Source organism: Ochotona princeps, chromosome 16, assembly GCF_030435755.1.
Source record: "Ochotona princeps isolate mOchPri1 chromosome 16, mOchPri1.hap1, whole genome shotgun sequence".
In the NCBI taxonomy this organism is placed as follows: domain Eukaryota; kingdom Metazoa; phylum Chordata; class Mammalia; order Lagomorpha; family Ochotonidae; genus Ochotona; species Ochotona princeps.
Genome location: NC_080847.1, coordinates 54,333,905 through 54,348,936, shown reverse-complemented (window position 1 = coordinate 54,348,936; position 15,032 = coordinate 54,333,905). Strand labels below are relative to the sequence as shown.

The window sequence follows — 15,032 nt, the reverse complement described above, 5'->3', positions numbered from 1 at the left end:
TCTTCCCGGCTCCTGCTCGGCCGCCAGCTCCGGCCTCGCCTCCCCCACGCAGGGCCCCCTGCGCCGAGCGGAGCTCACCCGAGGGAGGGCTCCTGTCCCGGCCCGCCGCCCCGGCCCAGCCGCCCGACCAGCAGCAGCCCCCGGGGGCAGCCCCCCGCTGCAGCCCGCTTCCCTGAGCGCCCCCTCCTCCCCCCCAGCCATGAATGTCTTCCGATTCCTGGGAGACCTCTCCCACCTCCTAGCCATCATCTTGCTTTTGCTCAAAATCTGGAAATCTCGCTCTTGTGCCGGTGAGAGGCCCGCGGGGGCCGGAGGACGGGGTGGGAGGGGGCTTGCAGGGGGGGCGCACACTGCTCTGCTGAGCTGCTGGCCAGACAAGCCCTCTTCCGTGTCTGGGGGCTCCAGGGGCGCAGCTCGCTTCTGCAGCCTGGACGAGGCATAGGGTGAAGTGGGGGGCAAGGCCAGGTGCCCCCCCTGCCCCGTTCAGCCTGGAGGTTGCTGGGCTGCAATCAGGGAGCCATGGCAGGCGGGGAGGTGGCTGGGAGTTGGTGACGTGGACAGTGGCGGCCAGGAGGGCAGCGGGGAGGGAAGCGACTGGTTCCGGGCGGCTGGGGTCAGGCAGGGCCCTCTCTAAGCTCCCCCTGTCTTGGGGTCAGCTTGTGGGAGGATCTTGCTGGCCACCCCGCCCCAGGGTGGTTATGAGGCCTAGCCGGGGCTGGAGCCTCGGGCTGGAGTAGCTTCAGGGCCCCGGGCTGCCCCCTGGCTGTGGGCAGCGGGAAAGGGCTTTTCCTTGGGCTGGCGGGCCGGGGTTTGGGGAGGCCTTTGGGGACAGCTGCGTTCCACGGCACCTCCGGGCTGGCCCCGGGCTGGACCTGGGCTGGTCCTGGGCTGTGTGCCATAGTTTAGGAGCCACATGGTGCACCCCCCGCCCCCGGTTCACGGCTCCTGTCTGTCCATCGGGGGCTGCAGGGATTTCCGGGAAGAGCCAGGTCCTGTTTGCTGTGGTGTTCACGGCCCGCTACCTGGACCTGTTCACCAACTACATCTCGCTCTACAACACCTGCATGAAGGTAAGGGCCCTGCCCCGCCCTGGGGGCGCCTGGTGGGGGCCCAGGGTGGGAGGGCCTGCTGGGTGTGCCCGCCCGCACCCACCCGTGCCTGCCCCCACCAGGTCGTCTACATCGTGTGCTCCTTCACCACCGTCTGGATGATTTACAGCAAGTTCAAGGCCACCTATGATGGCAACCATGACACGTTCCGGGTGGAGTTCCTCGTGGTGCCCACGGCCGTCCTGGCGTTCCTGGTGAACCACGACTTCACCCCTTTGGAGGTAGGTCTCGCTCAGCGGTGGGGCCCTGCGGCCATGCGTCCGTCGGTTGATCCAGTGGCAGTAAGCGCTGACAGTAGGACCGACCCCGGAGGGCTGCCTTCTTCGGGGTCCTCTGAGACTTCCTGAGCAGGATCTATCCATGGGGAGCTTGTCTGAGGATGGGAGCGAGGCAGCGGGGGCTCCCCGTGGGCTAGACGCCTCCACCAGCGCCTCTCCTTCATCTGCTTCTGAGCTCTCATATGGACCCATTTCCCTGTTGGGCAAGTTGAGGCTTGGGGCGTCTAAGGTCACTCACTGGCCTAGGAAGTAGTCCACAGAGGATGGCCAGGGGCTGCGAGCCAGGCTTGGGGCTGAGTCCCAGATTTGCCACTTCTTTTTGGCGCCTATAACTTGCCTTGTGTGTGCCTCCGAGTCCTTATTTGTAAAGTGACAGTTGCTTGCTGAGGTCTTGTGGCACGGCGCTGGAGATGTGAAGCCCTCTTGGGGGGGAGGTCCCACGGCTTCGTGCCGGAGTCTCCTGGGCCAGAGGCTGAGGGGTGGTGAGTGTTCCCAGGGGTGGGACTGATGTTGGGGGAACCCAGTGCCTACCACAAAGAGTGGAGCGAGGAATGTGGTTCTGGCTCGGCGTGTTGGCGGGGTCCTGCCAGCTCCCCGCTCCCTCAGGGGAGCTCAGGCCTGCTCCTGCCCTGTAGGAAACTCATCCTGGGCGGCTCGAAGCTCCCGTGTTTTCCATGGTGCTTTGAAATCAGAACCCAGAAGTCTTGAGGCACGATCCCCCCTTTAGGACATATTGGCGCAGATTTAAAGCACGGACGTTGGGTGACTTCACCCTGTGGCAGTGTCAGGAGGCGGCCACGGAGGGTGTCCTGGGCTCAGCTGCAGGTCCTGGGCTTTTCATGTGTGTGGTCTCTGCCTGCTTGAAGAGGCTACTCAGCCAAGCCCTTGACCTAGGCAGAGCCGCCCTGGTCACTGTCCATTGTCCAGATGAAGGGACTCACTGGCTGCATGAGGCAGCTGAGCGTGCTCGGGGTAGAGCAGTCTTGAGGTTCGGTTCCCAGCTCTGGCTGTTCATCCCAGGGTCCGGCCAGTGTAGACCCTGGGAGGCAGCCATGATGGCTCAGAAATCGGGGTTCTGGCCACCTTCATGGGAGAGCTGGTGCTTTTATCTCTCTGTGTAACTGAGAGGCAGAGTTACAGACAGCCTGCATAGGGATTTTCGGTCTGCTGGTTCACTTCCCAGGTGGTGGCCAGTGGCTTGGCCAGCCTAGGGTGAAGCCAGGAGCCTGGGCCTCCATGCAGGTCTCCCAGGTGGGTGCAGGGACCCAAGGCCTTGGGCCGTCCTCTGCTGATTTTCCAGGTGCGTTAGCAGGGAGCAGGATCAGACGTGGGGCAGCTTGGACGTGATCCGGTGTCTGTATGCCAGCCCCTGGGTTGTGTGTCTGGCTCCTGGCTTTAGCCGCCTGCTAGGCGGCCATTGGGAGCACTTAGGGAGTGAACCAGCAGATGGGAATTGTCTCTAATTAAAGTAAATAAATGCAGATTTTAAGAAAGTTTTATTTCACAAAATAAAGTGAAATGCAGAAATGTGTTGCAGCCCTGCTCCTCAGGGTAAGCTGGGGTTGCAGGGGAGCCTGGGAGGGGGGGTATGTCTGTAGACTGAACCCTGTGGTTCCCCAGAGCCTTGCTGGAAAGTTCTGGCCTAAGGAAGCAGACCCTCCTGGGGGGGAGTCTGGGGTGACCCAGGATCAGGTTCCTCTGTCCTGGGCCCCCGCTTCCCCATCTGCAGTGTGGAGTTGCGGCAGGACCTGCTTTGTGGTGCTGAGGCTGGAGCCAGCAAGTAGCCTGAGGCATGTGGGGCAGCGCCCGGCAGCTGTGTGCATGTGTGTTGGGGAGGGTGGGTCGGTAGAATTCGCTCATGTGTGTGTGTGGTGAGGAGGGTGGGTCGTTAGGATTCGCTCATGTATGTGCGTGGTGAGGAGGGTCGTTAGGATTCATTCGTGTGTGTGTGTGTGTCTGTGCATGTGTGTGTTGGGAGGGTCATTGGGATTCGCTTCTGAGCTTGCCCGCTTCCTTCCCACAAAGCCAAGCCCCAGGCCAGACCTACGCCTGCCGCCTGCCACCTGGCCATGTCATCCGAGGGGAGGTTTCGGGACGCTTCAGTGGCCACGTCTCTTGCAGGTGGCACTTTCAGGGAGCCAGTAGATATTTGAGGAAGTGGCCTGTGGGCTGGGGTCACGATCCCTGCCACCGCAGGGGTACTGCGTGCAGGAGGCTGCGGGGCGCAGGAGAGACCAGAGGCCTGGCTGAGAGGAGAGAGAGCAGGCAGCCCTAAGGGCCAGGGTCGGGAGTTTTATTCTGTTTAGGACAGGGAGAAGCTGCTAGAAGAGGATGTCCCCCTCCTGCCCCAGGATTTATTTGAAAGGCAGAGATGGAGAGTTTCCATCTGCTGTTTCACTTGACAGATACCTGTGACAGCTGGGCCAGAGCCACACCAAAGCTGGGGACCCAGAAACGCCATCTGGGGCACCCATGTGGGAGGCAGGGGTCTAGGCACTTGAGCCGTCATCTGCTGCTCCCTCGCAGGGAGCTGGAGTTGGGAGCAGAGCCAGAACTTGAACCAGGCACTTGGATGTGGGACTCGGGGCATCTTCACTGCTGCACGCCACTTCCCCCCACCACCCTGGAATAGATGCTTTCAGTTAGGGTCAGGGGGCTGCCCGGGCTGATTGGCATCTCTCAGGATGACATACGGACCCATGGCTGCACCTGGGAGAGTGGGGAAGGCATCCCCAAGGTAGGGAAAGGCAGGTGGGGGCTGGGAGCACTGGGGGCCTAGATTCCACCTGCTGCTCCTGGACACAGGTTCGTGGCCAGCATCTGGCCTTCTCTGGGTTTTGGTACTGATGGTGGTGGGTCCTTCCCAGGAATGGTGCCTGGGCTGTGTGCCTTCCTGCTGGTCTCACTGCTGCCACCTTCGCCCACCCTCTCTGTCTCTCCCCTGCCCCCGTGCAGATCCTCTGGACCTTTTCCATCTACCTGGAATCGGTGGCCATCTTGCCGCAGCTGTTCATGGTGAGCAAGACGGGCGAGGCGGAGACCATCACCAGCCACTACCTGTTCGCGCTGGGCGTCTACCGCACGCTCTATCTCTTCAACTGGATCTGGCGCTACCACTCCGAGGGCTTCTTTGACCTCATCGCCATCGTGGCGGGCCTGGTCCAGACCGTCCTGTACTGCGATTTCTTCTACCTCTACATCACCAAAGGTAGCCTCTCCCGCTTTTGGGGTCTTGTGCCCACTGCCCTTCTGGGAACTCAAACCTGCAGCACCTGGCACTCCGGGTCCCTGCTCCTTGTAGTGGGGTCAGGCAGGGCAGGGGCTGATGGGTGGAACTGGTCACTGGCTCCCTCCGCACAGGCACAGTGTGCCCCTCTGGTGGCTGGGGTTGGGGCGCGGGGAAGCTGCCTGCCGTGAGGAGAGCACCCCTGGTCCCTGTGCAGTTGGGGATTGCCCTCCCTGGAGTCACCCCTGGAGGAGGTGATGCCGGGCAGAGATCTGCAAACTCAGGAGTGTGTCCAGAGGGAGAGGCAGTGAGGTGAAGGCCTGAGGCCATGCCCAGGCATGCCCCACCCAGCCCTCCTCTCCTGCTGCCCGCTACCAGGCTGCGGGGTGGAGCGGTGGATGCAGAAGCAATGTGGGGCCCCAGGTGACTCAGCCCCTGGGGGAGGCCGGGGTGCCTCAGCTGGGGTGTCCCTCCTGGTCTGCAGGCCCCTGGGACTAACACCCACCCTGGTTTTTCTCCCTGCAGTCCTAAAGGGGAAGAAGCTGAGCTTGCCGGCGTAGCCCTGGTCCTCCCGGTCCTCGATGGCCGCGGGAGGCGTGGAAGGCGGCGAGGACGAACAGCCTTCCTGTGGGGGGGTGACTTTTTTAAGGACAACCTCTCCCACTCCCCAGCCCCTCCTGCCGGGCATCCAGGTGGTTGGGGGTGTACGTGGTGGAGGACCCGGGTCTGGGGGAACCCAGGACCTGGGATATTTGTAGTTTTTTGCCTTTTAGAAAAGAAAAAGAAATCTTTCCACTATTTAGTTTTTGATTCTGAAACTTCTCTCTTCCTGCGCCCGCCCGGCCCCAGTTTTTATAAACTGTTTCTGAGTGTCCTTTGGGGGCCGGGGGCAGCGGCACAGGCCTTTCTCTCGCCAGGTCTTCCGGTTCCCTTGCAGATCCCGCCCCAGCCCCACTGGCTGCCAAACACTAATCTGCCACCACCCACCCGCCCTGCTCCCCGGGGAGGGCGGAAGGGAGGCCCAGGACGGTCTCCCAGAATTTTCCTAATTTTTTTTTTGCCGAGTTTGGGTTTCTTGTCCTGATTTTTTTTTTTGACCAATTGGGGGTGGGGTGGGGGGAGATCGGGGCTAGGGGCTAGAAAAGAGGCTGGCCTTTAGCGACCACAGGTCTCATGCTTTTGTACAGAACTGGCAGTTGATTCTTTGTTCTCAAATAAACCGAGGAAAATGGTACCTCTCTTTCTGCTGCTCCTTGCCCTCTCTGGTGTGTGTGTGGGGATCCTGTCTCAGCCCCAATCTCCGCCTGTCGCTGGTGACCGGAGGCCTGGGAGGAGAGGCTGGGCTGCACAGGGCTCCCAATTGCCCCAATTCCTGGTGGGCCCGCCGGGGAAGAGACTTTGGAGGGAATCCAGAAGATTCTTCTTACCTTGGGGCAGAGCTTGCCTGTCAGTTCTGACTCCACACCCCCTGCCCCCAACACACTTGATCCTTCTAGAACCTTCCAGAGGCTCCAATCCACACCCCTGTAGCATTTTGTTGCCTTGCTCTGTTTTCACAAAAATAACAACAAAATGGGGTCACCAGCCGTTCAAAACCAGATTTGCACGTGCAAAGTCTGGATTTCTGGCTTGTCTTGATAAAGAACCTGTCAGTGTGACGGTGCCAGGCCCTGGTTTCTGGGTGGTGGCAGATGGCCGGGGCTGCATGGCCCGGCTTGGACCTTGTCTGCGCCGCCCCCAGGACCTGGCTCTGCAGCTGACTCCATGTGGGTCTGTGTGTGTGTGCTGCTCGGGGCCGGCCTCACACCTGCCCCCTGCCCTTTGGCATCCAGCGCCGGCCAGGCTCTCTGGCTCTTGTCAGCTTTTGGACTTCAAACCCTTGCCCTGGTCATGCTCCCTTGGGAGCCAGGGAGCTGGACATGTCTTCACGATGCCCCACCAGTGGGCTTGGAGATGGGGAAGCAGAGGTGTGGGGGTGACTGAGGCGGGCTCTCCCTCCAGCTGGAGCCCCTGCGTTGGAGCACAGTGGTTTCTTCCTTTGACGCTAAAGGACTTTGTCTTGAGGATTCTGCCCAGATGCCCGAGGTGGAAAACGCGGGGGTCAGTGTGGGTGTGGGGTGCTGCCGCCTGCTCAGCTCTGCTGGCCCTCTGAGACCACAGCCTTGGAGCTGTCCATCGGGCCTGGTCTACTTCCAGACTGAGCTGCCCACGACGGGCCGGCTCACAGCAGCGAGGACCTGGGCTCCCATGTCAGCTGCCTCCCAGCCCGCCGCACTGCTGCCTTTCCTGTCCAAATTCCTGTCCAAATGCCTGTGGGGACCATGTCACATCCATTTCCGTCCTGAGCTGGGGCTGGCTGCGTGAGCAGCCTCCACAGGGCCTGACAGAGCTCCAGCTGGACTCCTCACGGCTTAGTCCCTCCACTGGGTGCGTCGGCTGCTACTTGGAGGGACACGTGACCCTCTCAGTGTTGTGTTTGCCCTGTGCTTGAAAGGGGCTTCTTGATATGTCATCAAAAGCTTTAACCACACAGTTTTACAACTAGGAGGCTGCAGAGCTGCACTGTCCGGCATAGTAGCACTTGTGAGGTAACGTTCGCAGAGCAGGGGGGACACGGCCAGGCTGAAGAGCTGAGCCATGAGACAGTCCGTGCTCTTGGAGGTTGGTACAGATGCATGCTAATACCCAACTTGGAATTTTTGTGTTGCCCGCACGTTGAGACGATGCCATTTGGGATATACCGGGTTAAATTGGAGCTGTCACTTGATGCCCCGTGTCCCTTCTCGCTCTTGTGAACGTGGCCTCTGCAGCTTCAGCGGGACAGCGAGCCCCATTACGGCCAGCCGCCTAATGGGGGCCCTCCTGGAACAAAGCTCCTTCCCACTTCCCCACCATAGGCCTTGGGGTGCTGGGGGTCAGAGCTGAGGCACCGGCTCGGTGTCCCACCGCTGGCCCTGTCTCTGCCAGGCTCCCAGGAGGTGGCAGCCTCTCCTCTCTGAACTTGAGGTACCTTGGGGGTGTCTTGTGCCTACTTTCTGTAGCGGGGTCGGGGACTGCGCGAGGGGCTGACTTGACAGGCATGGTAGGCAATAGGGTCTCCTGCCTGTCGCCTCCTGCCACCTCCACTCCCCAGGTGGACTCTGGCAGAAGAGCCCGGGGAGTGGTATGGAGTGGAGATGGCAGAGGCCCCAAGGTGACTCTGTGGGGTGGCACCCCACCTCTGGCCACCCCCAGGGCCAGAGGGAAAGAGACACAAGAAGGATGGAAAGCTGTTTCAGAAATGCTTCTGGGAGGAGGGTTACCACTTTATCTCAGCTGGAGAGTGCGTCTAGTCGTCGGGCATCATTGCGAGGCGGGGGCCCTTCGGAGCCGCCATGTAGGGGGACAGGGCGGAGCTGGCATAGTTCAGGCTGGTGGCCGAGGGCGGGGACAGGGTGGTGAGCACCACGCCGCCCTCATCCAGCGAGCGCTTGTAGGGCACGGGAGCATCGTTCTTGAGGTCCTGTACTGCCAGGTAGGCCTGGCCTATCTGTGGGCAGGGAAGAGTGTGCTGAAGGTTGGCCTGGGCCGGGCGAGTGGGCAGAGGGCTGGGGCCTGGCCAGGGTGCCCATACTGAGTGCTCACAGCCCAAGGGCATGTGCTGAGGGGGGGCACTGCAAACAAAGGCTGCAGCCGTGGGAACAAGGGACCCTGGCTGGGGCTGGCACAGTCCTCTGGAATCTCAGGGAATTTGCTAGGGAAGGGGCTGTCCTCACCCAAATGGGGATGCAGAGGAAGGTGAAGGTGATGGCGGCCTTGGCACTGCTGCTGCCCACGAGGAACTGCTTGGGTGGCAAGTGCTGCCACTGGTTGGCCAGGAAGCAGAACCCCGCGAACCAGACGCCTGTCCACAGGACTGTGGCCATGGGAGGAGAGACGAGGGGCAGGGGAGAGCCTGTCAGGGGAGGCCCAGGCCGGGGGGCTCACTGCCTGACTTCCTTCTTCCCTGGTCCCCATGAGCTGAAGCAGAGCTGTGGCCATTTCCACGTCATTAAAATACAATGTAGGGATGCCGGTGCGATGGCTCAACTGGCTTATCCTCCACTGTGCAGCCCTGGCATCCCACATGGGTGCCAATTCATGTGTCAGCTGCTCCACTTCCCATCCAGCTCCCTGCTAGTGGCCTGGGAAAGCAGTCAAGGATGGTCCAAATGCGTGGGCCTCTGCACCCATGTGGGAGACCTGGGGGAAGCTCTTGATTCGGGACTGACCCAGCTCTGGCTATTGCGGCCATTTGGGAAGTGAACCGGCAGACGGACAATCTCTTTAACTCTGCCTTTCAAGTCCCTCCCAGAGGGCCCTGATGGTGCTGGACTCAGTGACCGGGAGGACTCTCAGGGCCTTGAGGAAGAGAGGGAAGCTGGGAGTGGGCAAAGGATGCAGTGCTGGAGAGCTCACCGGCCAGGATCAAGTCCAGGAGCTGCAGGGCTGTCTTGACGTGGGTGTTGGTGATGCGGGACTCGCTGGCATCCAGGGCCAGGAAGGCCAGGCTTGTGAGGAAGGCCAGGCAGCCGGCGCCCACGGCGAAGCTGCAGGCCAAGCTGCTGCTGTTGAGCACGCAGTGCAGCTGGGAGGAGTCCACGCTGTTCTGGTAGCCATCAGTGAGCAACGAGGAGAAGATCACCAGGGAGAAGACCTGTGGATTTGCAGGGCCCAGGGTGGGCTACAGAGACCCCAGAGCCTCTGTTCCTCCTTGGCATGGACCCACCTCGTGGCCTCCCTGAGGCCTCGTCCCCCCAGCCCACCCCCTCCGTGGCTGTGAGGGCAACGCCACCGGTGCCCCAGGACGGGCTCTCCTTGGCTTCCCCTCCCCTCCTTTTCTAATTTCATCTCTTTTTTATTATTATTATTTTTTTTTATTACAAAGCCAGATATACAGAGAGGAGGAGAGACAGACAGAAAGATCTTCCGTCCGATGATTCACTCCCTAAGTGACCGCAACGGCCGGTGCTGTGCCGATCCGAAGCCGGGAACCAGGAGCTCTTCCAGGTCTCCCATGCAGATGCAGGGTCCCAAAGCTTTGGGCCATCCTCAACTGCTTTCCCAGGCCACAGGCAGGGAGCTGGATGGGAAGTGGAGCTGCTGGGATTAGAACTGGTGCCCATATGGGATGCCGGGACATTCAAGGCGAGGACTTTAGCCGCTAGGCCACGGCGCCGGGCCCCTAATGTCATCTCTTGCCCCACGCCTACTCACATCTTGCTCCACACTCCCCTTCTGCCGCTAGTCCCAGGCACTGAGAGACGACGCTGTGGGTCCATGGCCCAGGGACCACCGAGGACCACCAACCACGCCCACAACTTGGAAATTTCTTCTCAGCCTCGCCAATTCCTGTTCATTTTTTCCCCCAAAACAGTATTTGTGAAATAAGTCCGAAGCACAGAGCAATGTGACAGACACCCAGTACAGACTGTTCAGAATGAGTACCTTCGGGGGGCAGCGGCAGGGTGGGCCCAGGGTTTTGGGAATAGCCCCCGCAGAGAGCAAGCTTGCTTCCTTGCGTGCACATGGTGCTGCAGTCTGCCCCCCGCTGAGGTCCTCTGCACATGCCAGGCCAGGCCTCCCGACAGCCATCTGAGGACAGGGCACGTGTACATTTCCTGGACAATCACACTGAGGTGCACAGGGGCTCGGGAGCGCTGGCGGAACCCGCTGGCTGGCGGGTGGCATGCCTGGGGTTGGAGCCCTCTCTGCTGGCCCTAGGGCCCCTGGCGGGCACGTGATCCTCCTGTCAGTGAACCAGTGGCGCCCTTGTTCCTGGCCCAGGTGCCTGGATCTGTGTCAGGCCCAGAAGGAGCGGTGTGTTCCTGGGGTCAGGGTGGGTGGTTCAGGACGAGGTGCGAAGGCTGAGAAAGGCTTAGTCTTGGGGACAGTGTTGGGCCACAGGCAGCCGCTGGGGTGTGTGTGAGCAGGGGAGGGGCTCTCAGGGCTGCGGGCGGGCGGACAGGAGGGGTGAGGAGGGGAAGACAAGCCGGGGTTTGAGGGAGAACTGAAGGCATGGGAGCCAGATCCCGAAGAGTGAGGTGTCTTCCAGACAGACGGGAGGAGGCAGGGCTTCCTCGGGAGCACCAGGGAGGTCTGGCGGGAGACAAGCGGGCAGAGCCCCCCACGTAGGCCTGGGCTCGGGGAGCCCGTGAAGCCGCATTTCTTGCTTGTGTTTCATTCCCGGATCAAAGTGCTGTGAGCAGAGGGTGACAAGGAAGGTCACACCTGAGGTCCCCTGGCAGCCGGGCGAGGCGGGAGGCGCCCAGACCAGAGCCCGGGGAGGCAGGTGAGATCTAGGACATAAAATTGGACTTGCTGATCGATTGGATGCGGTGGTGCTGGCGGCGGGGCCTGGTGGGGGAGTGAACTGCGGGCACAGCGTCCGAATCTTCCCCTTCGTTAGGCATTCCAGCCCGGCTGGGGCGGGCTCAGGCGGGAGCCTCCTCAGCACCCCGGCAGCCAGCACCCAGCGGTGCACAGGGCCTCAGCTTTAACATGTGTTCAGAGAGCAAATAATTTTGGCTTCTTGGCTCTTACCCGTGACCTTCAGAGTGGGCCGGAGGAGGCAGAGGACTGACCCTTAAACGCCTTGGCTGCCTCCAGCCTCTTCTCACTTGGGCTTAATTGCCTTCTCCGAGCGCCAACAAGGACAAACAAACTCACTCTGCTGCCAAGCTCGGGCCCTGACCAAGGGTACTCACGTCCACTGCCTCCTTGGATTCTCGCAGCAGCCTCAGGGGGCGGCCGTGAGCTGATCCTGCGGAAGGGAGGGGGTGGTGCTTGGTCCTGCCAGGCGGCCCAGGCACGGCCAGGTGGAGGGCAGGAAGTGCCATCCATCATGTTGGCGCCCACATCCATCTCACCTGCGTCACCTCCCTGGAACCTCGCCCCAGCCCCGCGCAGGCCACAGTGTTCATGTCTCTCTCAAAGGTGATAAATCGAGCCATTAGGGCAGAGTGGAAAGAGCCAGATGTGTCTGGCTCGGCCAGCTGTGTGGCCTCGGGCCTCAGTTTCCCAGTCTGTCTGTGCTGAAGTGGGGAAGCGGGGCAGGTGGGAAGGATGGGCACTCGGTCCAGGCAGGTGCTCAGGAGAAGGGGGTTAGAGACAGAGAGCATCCTGCTGAAGTCAGCCGGCAGAGGCAGGGGCCCTGGACTCCTGACTCCCAGCCCCATGGGCTCTGGGTCCACTGACCCCAACTCAGGCCCTGCCGCCGGAGGCCCGAGGAGAAGGCTTGGCTGGGCTGGTAGGCCCCTCTCCCCTCCATGGCCTGAGCCCAGCCTCCTCCACGCCCTCCCTGACCTGTCCCCTGGGGAGAGAGCAAAGATTCATCAGTTAAGGCACCAGCTGGCAGGCGGCTGCAAGAAGGACAAGAGTACCAGCTGCCCAGACTCCCTGCTGGGGAGCCGGGCCAGGGGGGAAGGAGGTGAGGGCGGCAGGCAAAGTCTGTGACCATGACCTCTGGTGTATCCGGGCGGCCCGTTTCCCCATCCTTCCCCACATCAGTCGGTTCCCACCAGCCGGGCCACCCCGCTGGCCTCCCCCCCCATCCCCAAGGCTTTGGAGTTGCCGGGGGCGGGGCAGTTTGATTTGCTCAGCAGCTAAATAACATCCTTGGGCAAGTCACCTGGGCTCCAGGAGCCTCAGTGTCCCCCTGGGTCAAGCAGGGGGTGATCATGTCCCCGTTGCAGGGTCACGGGAGCGAGCGAGGGCCCTGGTATGGGAACAGGGTAGTCACGCGCCCCTCCTGTCTTGGGGGAAGGACAGTGTGACACGAGGCCCTATCACCAGACAACCCCCCGGCCCCAGAGGAGGGAAAGTCACCGCTGTGCTCCTCTGCAAGCCATGATTCCTTCCAAGAGCAGCCACTGCGTGGGGACGGGGTTTGCCAGGCCCATGCCAGCCAGTATGGGAGGCGTGCCTTTGCTTCATCCACATAGCCATGCTATGTGCGTGCCCGCGAGCTGTTGGGAGCCTGCTCTTTACAGATGAGGGTGTGGGGGTTCAGACAAGCCGGCTGCTCAGGGTTGCACGGGCATGCAGGGAGCAGGTGGGCCGTGGGACAAAACGGGGCCCCTGTGAGAGGGCTGGGAGCCGTGGTTGCTGCAGGCAAAGTGGGGTCCCCCACCCTGACATCCTGTGCTGCTCTGGATTCAAACTGGTGCATGGTCTATGAGTTCCCGTGAGAGGCTGTGGGAAGGGAATCTTGGGGAGCCCATCCTCCCGTGACCCTATGCAAACCCCCACACCCACTGGCTCTGTTTCCAGTTCCGCCCAAGCTGAGCCACAGAGGCAGCCCAGGTTAAAGGCCAGAGCCTTGGCCCTGACCCCACAGGCACTCGGCACTCCAGAGGAACCAAGGGGCACTCCAAGGGGTCCACATTCCTGGGGGAAGTGGTCATGATGAAAGGCCACTAAGCCCACTGCCTGGCACACCCTGCCCTCTGACCCCCTGGCACCTTAGACCTATGTCACTGAGTCTCTTCCCACCTGTGCGTACCTTTCTTCCCAGGGTCCAGCCTGTCCCCCTACCCCCTGGCCTGCCTGCGAGGTAGAAGAGGCAGGGGCCTGGGCCCTGGCCCTGTCTCTGACTATGTGGTCTTAGCCAAGCACTGTCCAGTAGAACTTTCTGGCCTGCTGTGAAGGTTCCATGGTGGCGCTGTCCAGTGGTAAAGCCACCAGTCACATGTGGCCCTGGAGTACCTGAACAATGGCCACTCCACAAGAGGGTGAGATTTTAATTCACTGTGATGGAAATAGCCACAAACTGGACAGCACACTCTGAAAAATTACGGGGACTGCTGTGATGCCTTGACGGGTTGCTCCTCCCCCTGTACGTGCCAGCATCCCATGTGGGCACTGAAGCATATCCTGGCTGCTCCATTTCTCATCTAACGTCCTGCTAATGTGCCTGGAAAGCTGTGAAGAAGGACCCAAGTGCTTGGGCCCTGCACCCTTGAGGGACACCCGGTGGGGTGCTGGCTCCTGGCTTTGGCATGCCCAGCCCCTGCAACTTGGAGCGTGAACTAGCAGATGGAAGATTTCTCTCTCTCGCCCGCCTTCTCTGTCACTCTTTCAAATACACAGATCAATCTTGAAAGAAAATTAAAATTACAGGAAGGCGGCTTCAGCTATCAGCCCCCCTTGCTATGCTCCCCTGCCCCGCACCCCGCTGGGTCTGAGTGTCCAGGACACCCGTTCTGTCCCCAGGGGTGCCAGCGGGCCCCAAGAGGGCCTCCTCACCCCTGCAAGGAGCCGCACAATGGTCTTGGGCCTCTTCAGGAACCGCACGGCCTCGCTGTCCGCCAGGTCCTGGAGGCTTTCAGGGATGTGCATGGTGGCTGCTCTGCTCCTGGAGCCCTCGGAGGACGGGGCAGGGACGCTGGGAGCGGCCTGCTGGGGGCTGCTGCCTGGGGGCTCCAGCCCCACCCACGGGCTCAGCTGCTGCAAGACAAGATGGCAGGGCAGGTGGTCGGGGCACGGGGCTGTTGGGGTCCCCAGAGAGGGCTAGGGGAGGTCCCGGTGTGTTTGGGGGACGCTGGCAGGAATGGGGCTACATGGGCGAGGGCTGCCAGGGGTCAGGGCAAGTGAAGGAGCTGCTGGAGGCCCCAGGAGTGGGGGTACTACGGGGTCGGAGTGGGGGCTGCTGTGGGCCTCAGGAGTCGGGAATCAAAGATGAGGGGGCCTCTGGGCAGGGTGTCCTGGGGATGCGGAAGCAAGATGAGGGGGCTGCTGGGGTTCCAGAATTCAGAAATGTGGGTGGGGAGCCCCGGAGTGGGGATGGGTGAGGAGGGTCCTGGCCGAAGGGCTTTAGAGATCCTTCTGGGGTGCCGGGGGGGGGGAACAGTGTCCACAACGGAAGTCGGAACCCCCACATGGCTGAGCCCCAGCGGCCTTGGGCCTGGGGCGGCCAGCTCAGCCACTCTTTGAGGCTGCCCTTGCGGCCAGGGCTGCGCCCCCGAATCAGGGCCTCCCCTTGGAATGCTGCAAGCGCGCTTCCTCAAAAGCGGGGAGTCCGGACCCCGCCCTGTGGCAGGTCTCCACGCCGCGCCCCCAGGCCCCCGGCGCCAGGCTACCTTCTGAGAACAGGGGGCGTCGCTGAAGGACACAGGCCCCCCGACAGCTCTGCGTCACCGGGAAGCCCGCCCTTCCTGCCGCCCGCCCCTCCCGCTCTCCCGGCCGCCTCAGCCTGCTTTGGGGTCCGCTTTTTTCCCGCCTTTTTTGCATCGCCATAGCTGATTGGCTGAGTTACAGCCCCGCCCCCTACGCACCAGCCTCCTCGCGTGCGGACACGCGCGGGGGCGGGACCTCGGCGGACGTTGGGCGTCTTGCCGTTGGCGGGAGGCGCGCGCGAGCCCCGCCCCGCCCTTCCCTTGAAGCGGGCGGACAAGGAGACGC

The 15,032-nt window shown here is 61.9% G+C and overlaps 2 protein-coding genes across 2 annotated transcripts; one reads left to right on the top strand and one right to left on the bottom strand.

The window, feature by feature from the left end:
- KDELR1 (KDEL endoplasmic reticulum protein retention receptor 1) lies at positions 1-5,411 on the top strand. The gene is made up of 5 exons (XM_004597020.2): positions 1-290; positions 970-1,070; positions 1,172-1,330; positions 4,343-4,595; positions 5,139-5,411. Exons 1-5 carry the CDS (start codon positions 200-202, stop codon positions 5,171-5,173), a joined length of 639 nt encoding a protein of 212 aa, XP_004597077.1. The 5' UTR covers positions 1-199; the 3' UTR covers positions 5,174-5,411.
- A 2,470-nt stretch (positions 5,412-7,881) lies between these two features.
- Positions 7,882-14,757, bottom strand: SYNGR4 (synaptogyrin 4). The gene is made up of 5 exons (XM_004597019.3): positions 14,711-14,757; positions 13,878-14,078; positions 9,051-9,288; positions 8,369-8,508; positions 7,882-8,142 (listed from the first exon to the last, which is right to left on the bottom strand). The coding sequence occupies exons 2-5, from the start codon at positions 13,968-13,970 to the stop codon at positions 7,942-7,944; spliced, it is 672 nt and encodes a 223-aa protein (XP_004597076.2). The 5' UTR covers positions 13,971-14,078; positions 14,711-14,757; the 3' UTR covers positions 7,882-7,941.
- Positions 14,758-15,032: the final 275 nt, after the last annotated feature.

Bases quoted from the DNA above. Each gene is read 5' to 3' on its own strand.
- KDELR1 (XM_004597020.2), top strand. From the start codon at position 200: ATGAATGTCTTCCGATTCCTGGGAGACCTCTCCCACCTCCTAGCCATC. The intron at 1,331-4,342 runs GTAGGTCTCGCT...GCCCCCGTGCAG, and splicing joins ACGACTTCACCCCTTTGGAG to ATCCTCTGGACCTTTTCCAT. The intron at 4,596-5,138 runs GTAGCCTCTCCC...TTCTCCCTGCAG, and splicing joins CTACCTCTACATCACCAAAG to TCCTAAAGGGGAAGAAGCTG.
- SYNGR4 (XM_004597019.3), bottom strand. From the start codon at position 13,970: ATGCACATCCCTGAAAGCCTCCAGGACCTGGCGGACAGCGAGGCCGTG. The intron at 9,289-13,877 runs GTGAGGAGGCCC...GCAAATCCACAG, and splicing joins TTGTGCGGCTCCTTGCAGGG to GTCTTCTCCCTGGTGATCTT. The intron at 8,143-8,368 runs GTGAGGACAGCC...CCCTGCCCACAG, and splicing joins TCCTCTGCATCCCCATTTGG to ATAGGCCAGGCCTACCTGGC.